General features: G+C 38.5%; 1 protein-coding gene across 3 annotated transcripts in view; it reads right to left on the bottom strand.

The window, feature by feature from the left end:
- Positions 1-4,444: 4,444 nt before the first annotated feature.
- The window catches only part of LOC139122056 (serine-rich adhesin for platelets-like), a 51,260-nt gene continuing 44,042 nt past the window's right edge, over positions 4,445-11,662 (bottom strand). For all 3 annotated transcript variants that reach the window (XM_070687433.1, XM_070687432.1, XM_070687434.1), the window contains exons 3-4: positions 8,575-11,340; positions 4,445-6,783 (exon numbers count right to left, since the gene is read on the bottom strand). In XM_070687433.1, coding sequence (XP_070543534.1) covers positions 6,725-6,783; positions 8,575-11,340 — 2,825 coding nt within the window. In that variant the 3' untranslated portion in view covers positions 4,445-6,724. The remainder of the gene's footprint in view (positions 6,784-8,574; positions 11,341-11,662) is intronic.

An 11,662-nucleotide genomic window follows, 5' to 3' on the forward strand; every position in this document is an offset into this window, starting at 1 on the left:
TGAAGAGCACGCTGAAAAATATTGAACATACAGATATCTCTGATGTATGTATGCTTGATATGTTAAAGTTGAGGGTGCTGAAAAATATGACTGATTATTAAAGTACGTGCCCGAAGGGCGCGCTGAAAAAAACAACTGAATGATGAAATTTGTGGCTGACACAAGCATTTTAGGCAATGATGAGCCTGTTTCAAATTCAAAACACACACTGACCCCCCCCCCCCTTATTGGGTATTTCAAAAACATGGTGACCCCCTATCACCAAAGTCAAAAACAGGGTGAAACCCCCCCCCCCCATGAATCCACCCCCCAGGCTGAAGAAACTGACCAGTCCCTAAATACATGTATTTTCAGTCTTATTAACTTCTTGAAAATATATATTAAAAGATGTACCTTGGCCTAAACTTTGACAAATGAGTTGAAATAACGGGTTCTGGCATGCAGGCTTTGACCAAGATAAGACAAGACCAAAGTCACAAGCTAGACATACCTTGTTTAAAAGTTTACAGTTGTATACTGTTTGATCGTACAGTTGATATCTAGGTCTATCTGCCTGTAAAAAATCGATGCATAGACGTTATCTTGGGAAATATAAACAGAGGAATATAATTAAGGTATCCTTGATTTCGTTTTCTATTGGAATATAACGAGTGAGAAAATAAGGTATATGTTTTTGTATCGTTTTCTATTGGAATATAACGAGTAAGAAAATAAGGTATATGGTTTTTTTATCGTAACTCTCTTTAGACAAATGGTCGTACAGTTTTCACGGTGCAGTGGCCACAGTATCCCTGAAGCTATGGAGAGCTTGATACTTGGGCATGGCTGCAATATTGTGTTCCCTGAACAAGGCACTTGTGGTTCTCTTTGCTTCTCTCTCTACCTTCCTTTTAAAGGCGGAGAGGATTCTAAGATCTGTGTCATTGGCCATTTCCTCTAGACAAATTTTAAAATTTTTATATCGTAATAAGAAGTTTTTAGATATTCATACTAGAAGACTGTTGGCTAGCTGTTTGATTCAATGCCACTTTTGATCATGAAAGCTAATATTGGTACAGTGCTTTGTAAAAAGCCAACAAAGACTACAAACTTCAAAAAATAAAGTAAGTACGGTTTGTCCTTGATATGTCAGCGAGAGCACACCTTGAATCTGTTCACTTCAAACAAACGGGATGACTACCTGTTGACCAGAGAGTCGCATTTATAAAACTCAATCATGTACATAGAGGTAGATCAGAATTAGCACCGAAATATTTATCAGATCGTAAAAGATCCGGACCCTATATATTCTATTTTGTATTCCAGGTAGGGCTCGGTTTTGCCTGAAATGTTTTGTATACCCAGCTAGTGTTGAATGGAACAAAGTTCCAAGAAACATACAGAGTAAGTATTTATATGAATAAATGAAACAACTTGAGAAAAACGATTTTGTTTTTATTAATTGTTGTCATGCTGTTTTGCCATTGAATTTGTCTTTCGTGGGACCAAAAGTGGAAATAATAAGTTGATAACCTTTCTGCGTTATCCAAGGACTTTCGTGTTTGTATTAGAGTGCCCAATAAATCAATCAAATCAATGAAAAAAGACTGCTTGGCCTTACATTCTGGCGTGTTTGCTGGCAGGACAGTATAATATAATTCAAAAATAATTATTGCTACAGAAAAATGCATCTACTTAACTTGCAAAATTATTGATTAAAACCAGCCAAATAGAAAATCAGTGCGCATTTCATTAGCCTAAAATATGATCGAAGTCTATCGACCGAAGGGAACGGGGGGGGGGGCATTAAAACAATTACATGTGATGCATTCAGGAAAATAGGCATAAGCTTATATACAGAAAGAAATATTTTAAATCACCTACAAACTACAGAACAATGAAAGTATGTCAGAGAAAGCGATATACTCTGAACCTGACGGCCATACTGTAATTGACAAAATTGGCAGCTGCCGCGCAAGAATTGAATGAAGAACGTTTTGAACTTTTCGAGACACATTATACAAGATTAGGACGAACAGTATCTTAGCAAAACTTGCCCTTTCTGTTGATGTTGTTGTCACATAAGTTGTATATATGTCCGTACCAGTGGCGTTCATCTTTATCCTTAAAATGAAGTTTACTTCAGCCTTAGGTTTATGTTGGTTTTAAATGTACATAAAGACTGTGATTCTATGCCAAATACTGCTCATTTCAACACTTCTATTAAGGAATACAAATAACAAAAAATTCGAAAAAAATCATCAAAATTTACTCTAGCGATGGGACTCATGAAATTCATGGGGATTACCCTAATATCAATTGGCTAGGGGCTCATAGCTTTTGATGGAAACAAAAAGAATTAGTCGGCCCATAATGACTGAACATTCCATAACAAGCAAGCTCTTTTGGAAAGTTTATTTTGTGCTGGAATTGTAAGGTAGAAATATGGAAAATGTGATAGTTGAACAAAGAGCCTCAGTAAAATTTTCATTCTTTGATATGAGTCGGTGTTCCACCAATTTGATCTCACACGAAGACACGCACGGTCTTTCCTGAGAAAAGACTCTGATTTATTGATAAACACTGTGAACCTGGCCTACAGGTCGAACTCTGACGCAGGTCAATTTAATGGGTACTTTGCTTTTAAACAATATTTACAAAATCCGTACCAAAATCATGATTATGGAAGACGAATTCGATAAATAAGACCGGTGCAAGCATATCACTAGGTTTGTTTCAGCATTCATACCACACTTAGGGAGCCGTCACTGTTTAAGGACGGGGGTCGACGTCGGAGGAATTTCATCGGAAACTCTGACATTTCGAGTAAACCCCCCCCCCCCGCCAACCATGAATTGGAGTATCCCCCTCTAAAACAGAAATTTTGACTGACACCCACTCCTAGAAAAGTCAAATATCGACACATGTATTTGTAAAATTTACAAAAATACAGCAATAGTAAAGACCTTTCCAAATCCTGGTGTACCCTAGATTATCACCCGTTATCTCATGACGGTTGAAAAAGGTGAAACCAACAAATGAAATTCAAAGTCACGATGAAATATAGATATAAAAGCTCACGCTATAACCAATATCCAACCATATAGCATTGTTTAATTGGTAAATGGGTATCATGACAGGGTTTTCTCTTAGATATCTGACAGGGTAGAATTTGAAAGTACCGGGGGGGGGGGCAAGCTAGAGGCCGAGGGGAAATGTGTCAGAGGGGGTGTCCCCTCTCTTGCACGGAAAATTTCGAGAAATTGATGTGTGAAATGGTGCAGTACGGTGAAATCTGATACGTGTTTTTCAATTTGTTTTTTTACTAAGTAATACTGTTAGAACACTGCAAGGGAGAGAGCACGAGGTGTGCCCCTCTAGCATAAAATTTTGGAGAAATTGATGTGTGAAATGGTGCAATCTGAGATGTGTTTCAATTTATTTTGCACAAAAAAAATTGAGCAACTCCCCTTCTTTCTCTCCACAATTTGAGCAACCCCGTTGAAGCTTTCAATTTTTTTAGTAACCACCCCCCCCCGGCGTAAATAATGATGGCTCCCTTAGGTACAAAATGACCAGGCCACTACTTGTGGCCGTTGTCAGAGATCGACACACAACTCTTTGTGGTAAGATTGACTTTGACTATGACTTCACAGTAGAGTTTGTGAGTATACAGCCCTGCTGTGAAGAGCTACAGTATTAGTGTACATTGTACCTGTAGTGTAATGGTCATAACCTATGCCATTTGGTATCGAGGTTATGACGATGTCGATGGACTCAAGTTACGAGTAAACTAGCGGGCTAGATAATTCATTGTCTAAATGTGGTAATGTTGTAAACAAACACAATTCCAATATAAATATGATTTCATTAGTATTATTAACATTTTACGAATACTGACATTTCATGCATTTTTCTATATCATTGGGTGAAGACAAAACACTTTTCATTGAACCTGCCACTGACCCATATAAACTAATAGCTGTAACAGGGATCCAGATAATTTAATGCACAATGCCATAATGAATACCAAAAAACAAAGAAAAAATCTCCACAGACTTGTACGGGGAGCTTCTTCAATGGAAGAAGAGGAGAACTCTGGGAAATTACAAGGTCAATAGCTGTACGTAACTTTTGATGTTTTATTTCTGTTACGGAGAAATGTATTTTCTTCCCCGGTCCTTGAAGTATGCTCAAATAACAAGTATTGGTCTTGCCAACATGATGAATTGCGTGCAAAATTGTCAACAAATGGCTTTGGCTGGGACTCAAATTCAGTCATCAATAAAAGTAATTTAACAGTAATAAAAGTATCAACATAGAGGTGTTGGCAAACTTAAAACCAAAGTGTTTGGACCTAGTTTAGGGAGTAGAATAAAACACTATTTGACCAAGAGAACAACCCTTGAAAAACTCGTCTTCTTTATGTCTTCTTGTAATAGTTCATAACACGCAGCAGTCATACTCTATGTAACTAACTTTTATTTTGTCAACAAATACAGCATCAAGATGTCTTTACATAACAAAGTAAACATCACAGTGCCCTGGCTGGCTGCATAGACATAATTTAATGCAAAATCAAATTTCTTTTTATACAATATCAAACTATCCCTACAGTGGATTAAACACTTATCGATTCACAGGGAATATTCAAAGCACATAATATTATCTCACTTGCAAACAGAAAAAACAACAATATTAAGACCTGAGCTACAGAAACTTCTTTGACACAGGAGCTATTTGGTGAGTTCATAACAATTTTCCTGTTTTCAAACATACAGAATTATTGAAATTAAGTAGACTCATCTTGAGAGATACAGTTAGTAATGCAATAACAATAAGAGCCTATTGATACAGAAACTGAAGAAATACACGATTAACATAGTAAATATATATATATATAACAAGAAGATTATGTGTGAGAAACTGTTAGTTTATTATATTTTTAAGTTTGGAAACAGCTATCAGAACAAACTTTTAAGATAACACAAGATTAACATAAATTATATACATACAAGAAGATAATTTCTAAGACTCAGAACAGCTCTCTAAATTTGAAGTGATGTAAGAAATGTGTTAAGCAGCATTATGTTATCTGCTGAGTTGTACCAACAATTAATATCATATAAAGAACACAAATAAGGAAATTTCAAAATAAAAGATACAATTGGTAAATGAAATAATATGGTTCTTGCTAAATAATGCCCATTAGAAGACAAAACTTAAAACAGCTTACAGAGAAAAGAAAGTTTTTATTCCATTGCTGTTGGGATTGAATAAGATCTAAAATCTCCACTTCATTTGTCAATTTCAATGTGAAGGACACCAAATGTCCAAAGTGTTCTATGTTGGACATCAAATAGAGAAAAAAAGATTACTCATTGGAGGGAACACAGAATTAAAGTAACTTTCCTTTGCACATTTGTGCATTCAATGTGCAGCATATATTGTACATGGGAGTCAAATAATTTCAAATATTCTTGAGGTCCTATGTTACATTAAGATTGAGAGAATAGCCGAGAAGCACACAGTAGTAAAACAGAGTTTATCAGTGTTGGCGGACTTGTTTGAGTTGAAAGGTTCAAGTTTCCTGTACTTCAGGGTAATGTCAGTGCCAGAGGCATGCAATTTTCTCAACTTGTTCTTGAAAGCCTCACTTTTTAGGTCATGATTCACAAGACAGGATTAGCAGGGAAGTCAAAATCAGGAAGAACTAAAAGTGTTATATGTGATAAATATCAATCCTACAAAAAAAGTAATTTTCGAGCTAAATTTGCAAGGTGGATATAGTGGGTTAAGTACTACGGTTCTACTTTCTCTGATTAAGAGTTGTGGTACTGACTTTGAGATGCATGACACTGAAGTACTGGACTTTCAGAATATAACAACAGTCAATTTTTCTCTGTCACTGGCAAAAATCTCTACCAATGTGAGAAATTGCCTACACTCTTATTGGACAGACAGCTTTAATGTTATCTTGTACAATGACTTGCAGGGATAGATACAGCATGACAAGTGTGACAGAAGATGTTTATCGGCTTCTGTCTGAGTTGGCTATCTCTAATCATTGCTACTAGCTGGATAAAATTGGACATACAACCATTTTATTCAAATCATAACACTGCTATTTTGATTCATGTTTGAATAATTGGCAGAGTTATTGAGTAATGCATTGACATGAGGTGGTTTTAATACACATGCTCTCTTTTCCTTATCTTTTTCAATAAAGTGTGTACATTTTCTGAGAGCATAGTACACAATTGCTATAATCACAAGACATTAAAGCTATACAATGGCAAGATGATTGTTACAAGTAATTTAACGCATCACAGACTCAGAAATCACAATACAGAATTACTCCTTGATTTTCTCTATTTGCAAAAAAACATCTTCAAGGCAAGAGATTCACTCTCCATTTGACAACCGTGCAAGTTCCACTCTACATATAATGCAAGGTAACATTGTGTATTAGGAATTGACGAGTGAGAACCTCACAATTGAGAAAATCAAAAAGTATAAGTCTTTCTCTGTTTATACATGCCATGACGACTCTACAAATGCTGTTATGGTCATGTACTTTCCTGTACACTTCTTCATGAGTTGTACATATGACTTAACATGGCTCAATGACAACACATTTTTTAACATGATATACACACTTTGAAAGCTACAAGAACGGTTATGAAAGTCACATCCCATGCACAACAAGGTGTAGTTCCCACAGATCACAATCACGACAAGAGAACTAAAAATTTCCACGGGAATGCAGCTTACTCTTCTGTCTTCTTGATCTTTCGATGTGAGCTGAAAGGAATGAAAATTTGAGAAAAAATGAAATGGTTTTCATAACAGACTTCACTATCTTTATCATCAATGCCAGACTTCACTATCTTTATCATCAATGCCAGGTGATGTAATTTTGGGTTCTGATCTTAAGCCAGTCAAAACATCTATTACATTTTCCATGTGAATGAAGTAAATGTTGTTAAATTCATAAAGAGATGTTGTGTACTTTTGTACTTGCTATAAATTTTGCACAACACCAACAACTGTCTTTGTATATGTGCATGGATGATGAATTGAGGGCATGGGATGCAGAAAAGCTAATTTACATCATCTATTCACTTCTAAGTAACCTGAACAACATTGGGCCGACTCTTCTGTAGAAGAATTAGATTCTCTCAGAGGACTCTACCTAAACGTGACCCACTGGATTTATATAAATTTGCAAAGTTCTTAGAACAGCCTGGCTAGGTATTCTTTGAACTTTCCCTTCAGTCTGTTTCAGTGATGGGGGGTAGGGGGGTAGGCTTTGTGGTTATTTACTAAGATTTTGATTGATTCTACTTGAATTTAAAACTGTCTACAACTACAGCCACTCTTGAACTCTCTACACCACCTTGAAAAGTACGGCAGACCACGGTCATATTAATTAAATGCAACATGAAGTAGAATCTTATTGCTGTGTGTAAGATAAGTAAATACATCTTGAAGAGATCTGAACACAATATGATAGACCAATACTGGACATACTTAGTCACAAAGGGCCACACAAAACCCTCTGTGTCAGGGATTACTAAACACCTATTGCCTGGTCATGAGGGCTATAGCGCCCGTCTATTACCCCGAGGGGCGGTGTGTTACCAGAAACATCGCTATTCCCCGAGGCCGTAGGCCGAGGGGTATAGCGATGTGTTTCTGGTAACACACGGCCACGAGGGGTAATAGACGAGCGCTATAGCCCGAATAAAGACAAGGCTATAGGTGTTTTATAACACACCACATGCTCATGTTGTATTGTTGTACAGTTTTTAATGTGTTTTGATATTTTGCACCGCAACAATCCATTGTGACAAGTTTACTGGGCTATGTTTCGACATCGGTTTCAGTTGTACGTGGTACCACTTTCTTTCAAAAAATATTCTAAGCATACCTAGCGACATCCTTAGTTGCACTTTAATATTTTCCGTCGATGAGCTGTCCAAGTTCCTACACTGTTGGAATGTTGGAAAATATTGGAAAATCTGTTTTAGAGAATGTGTCGTCACCTATCCCAGACGCACATCACGTTCTAGTCACCCGCCATTGTTGCAAAGCTGCAGACGACACTACGGTCACCTGACCGAGCACTTTTCCAAATTTGGTCAGAACTATTTCCCTAGGGAAATAGCTTTTCAAAAAATACCCTCTGACGTCACTTTTGTCGCTCTGGTGGGGGATTAGACGTATCTATTTTTTCGTCACGTGACGTATTCTGGCAAATCGCGACACTGAATGAGCATGTGGCGTGTTATAATGTATACTATTTTTATCATAGTGCAGTCAGTGTAGTCAAGTGTGTTTAAGATTCCAAAGAAAAAATCCAATTCACTGCCATTGTATACAAAAGACTTTTTACGCTTCTTGGTTTGTCTTAACTATTTACCGGTATTTTTGTGGGGCAAAAAGGATGGAAACTTTATTTAGCACTGTGCTCAGTAAATTCTGTGGGAAGCAAAGTTGTGAGGTTGCAGACTAAGCTTATTGAAAATAACATTACATCATTACTGTTGTAAGGTTTAATTTCCTACCACACGCTTCACTGTGGATACTTACCAGCACACTTTGCAATTGTTTCTTGTAGCATTTCATTGAATTTGACTTTGCCAGGTACAGTAGAGCCAGTGATTTCTTTTCCCACAGCTGGCCTTGTAGAGCTACTCATGGAATTATCATGGATGGCGGTATTGCCCCATCTGTAGCTCTCCATCTGTCCTGCAGCTGATTGCGAGCTATAGGCAAAGGTATCGGAACTCTCTGAGATGACACTGTTCACAGGCAAGGATTGAGCACTTTGTGTGAGGCCAGGCATGGTAAATGTATGGCCATTGACGGCTGTGCTTTGCTGTTGATGGCCAGCAGTTCCTGGAGCAACATTCAGAAGCGGAGGCACACCTGTTTCCATGTTTGCTGACAGTGTTGCTGGAGAATTGAGAGCTAGTGTATTTGCTTGTACATCATACTGCGATGAAGATACTATTTGTCCTGCAACCCTCTGGTAGCTGCCATCAGGTTTCCACATACTTGCAGTCTGAGGTGATGTCACAGACAATGAATTTGATTGCATGGGTTCTTGTTGCATAGCGACAAAACTGACTGTCTCTGTGACATCAGCCATACGAGAACTATGGGATGGGTTAGTACCCATTCGTGTACTGGTGTACTGTTCAAACCCAGGACTACCACTTTGAATACTCGACACTGGATCTCTCTGTCCCCCTCCAGAGAGTGACCACACAGAAGAAATTTTTGGTCCCACATAAGTACTTTGCTGTGTTGTATTCTCAGCTCCTGTTCCTACTTGCTGCTCTCTGTTCACTTCCTTTATAGATGCACTTACATTTGGTAATCCACTCTCACTTAAGCTTTTAGTCTTCATGCTAGCCGACAGGTTAGCACGTTTCCTTTTGACATCTTCAATCATTTCACGCAAGGAACAAACAAAGTCAATCCTTATACCTGTAGTGTTGTCACTAGAGGGCGCACTACTTGTTGATTTCACTGAAACAGAACCAGAAGACTCAACTGCACCTCTGCGGAATGCTTTTGAATGTAAGACACTGGTATGATTGTTGCCATTGGCTTCAAGATATGTGGGGGAGTTCAGGTTTTGGCCACTAGAGGATAGCTGTTTGCCAACATGTCTCTGATCTATTGTGGGGAATGCACTTGTTAAAGAGTTTTGAGCTGAACTGCCAGTTTGCTGTGTAATGCTCTGGTTACTGGTACTTGCTTCAATGCTCTGGATTGGTCTCAAAGCATTTGAAGTGGGAACACTGACATCAGCATTTGTTTCTTCAGAGACAGCATTCCTTGAAAAAGCTTCGAGTGAACGTGTGGTGGTACTTTTCCAGATACTCTCATTATCCGAATTCATTAACAAGCTACAAAGTGTCGGGTTGTTTTTTATGTAGTCTGGCTTTGTGCTTTCTTTGTGTCCAGAGGTGTCAACGTCACGCCTATCTTTTCGTGTGGTATCAGACACTGCTGTTGTCTCATCGAATGCTGTCACAGATCCTCTGTTAGTTTGCTGATGTATGGATCTATCTACTACAGGTATTCTGTCCTTCATGGATGATTCATTTTCACCAACTTTGGCACCGGTTCCTTGGACCATCGTTGACAATGAACAAACAAAATCAATTTTAATTCCAGATTCAGAATGGTTTTGATGCATGGATATTTCACTACATGATCTGTTTGGAGGAGGTTGTTTCTCAGCCTGAATTAGTAATCCATCAGATGCATGTCTTTTCCTGCCAGGTGACTGTTCAAAACTCTGTTGTCTGGCATCAGTATTGACTTTGCTGAGCTGCTGATCCACTCTTGGACCTGCAGAGTGACTTTTATGGTCGGGAATCCTATGGTCTGGCTGACTATGTTGAACTGCATAGAAATTATGTTGATCCTGGTACAAAGTGTCTCTGCCATGAGGTGGAAATCTTGGATGGAAAGGAACTCTATATGGCCATGGATTATGATTTGGATAGTGTGCCTGTTGATTTCCGCGTCTTGCGTCTTCATAGAAATTTCCTTGCCACGGGCGGACACCATTATCTGCAGCATGTGGGTATCTGAACACAGGGCCTGGTGCAGGGTTCTCTGCCCTATGATGGATCAATTCCGGACCGCGGGAATGTGGTTTATGGTTAACATTTGGTACTGTATGTTGCATTCTGTACAAGGTTTCAGAATACCTTCCCTGGAGATTTGGAGGTGCTCGATCGTTGAAAGGCATGGATGGTTTAGAAGTGGGCAAGGACTTTCCTGGTGGAAAATAAGGATAAGGGTGGTTTGGCCTGAAAGGTCTTTGCCCAGGATAGGCTTCACTGTACAGAGCAGAACTTGCCACATGCCTGCCAGGAAGAGCAAACTGATGTGGCTGAGAAACAGGAAAGTGTTGTTGATTGTCACGAACAGTGGGAGGCAGTCTTGGAAATGTTTGTTGCGAGGTAGAGAGACGATCGTATTCCTGTTGGAAATAACGTCTATCCATCAAATCAATATTGGGTGGTGGCATTGATGGAATATACTGATGCTGAAGAGGACCTTGGTTGTTTCTTGGCAACTGATTCCAGTATCTGTGCATGGTCATGGCTTGATTAGTCGGTACATGCATTGCTCTCGCTGGCCAACTACCACTTGGTCGATCAGCTGGTTGGGGTTCCAGAAGTTCACGTCTTCCATGTGATTGGTTTGTCACAATGCCATCACTTTGTGATAATTGTCCAAAACCATGTTGGTCCACTTGTGGAATATACTGTCGACCCAGATCATCATAGCCCCATGTTGTTGCTGTTCCTGATGTATTCCATGTATTATCTGTTAATATACCAACAACCAGATGTAAAACATGATCATTCTGAGAAATGGAATTTTCAAATATGGTCACTAGTAAAAGTATAATGGCCACAGAAAACACAAAAAGTAAACATATATTTCAAAACCCTCAACTGTTTCATTTATCAATTTTGTTACAACAAAAATCTTCTTCGCTTCTATTGCTAGGTTTAACTTGCATAAACAGATATAGGGGTGGCACTGAGAGAGTAATTTGACCTAGTCTATATCTCATAGTGGTTGAGCAGAAGTGATTTCTTAGGCAACAGAATTGATTTTACAACTTTAAGATGGCTGCTTGTCC

This window comes from Ptychodera flava, chromosome 21 (genome assembly GCF_041260155.1).
Source record: "Ptychodera flava strain L36383 chromosome 21, AS_Pfla_20210202, whole genome shotgun sequence".
Taxonomy (NCBI): Eukaryota; Metazoa; Hemichordata; class Enteropneusta; family Ptychoderidae; genus Ptychodera; species Ptychodera flava.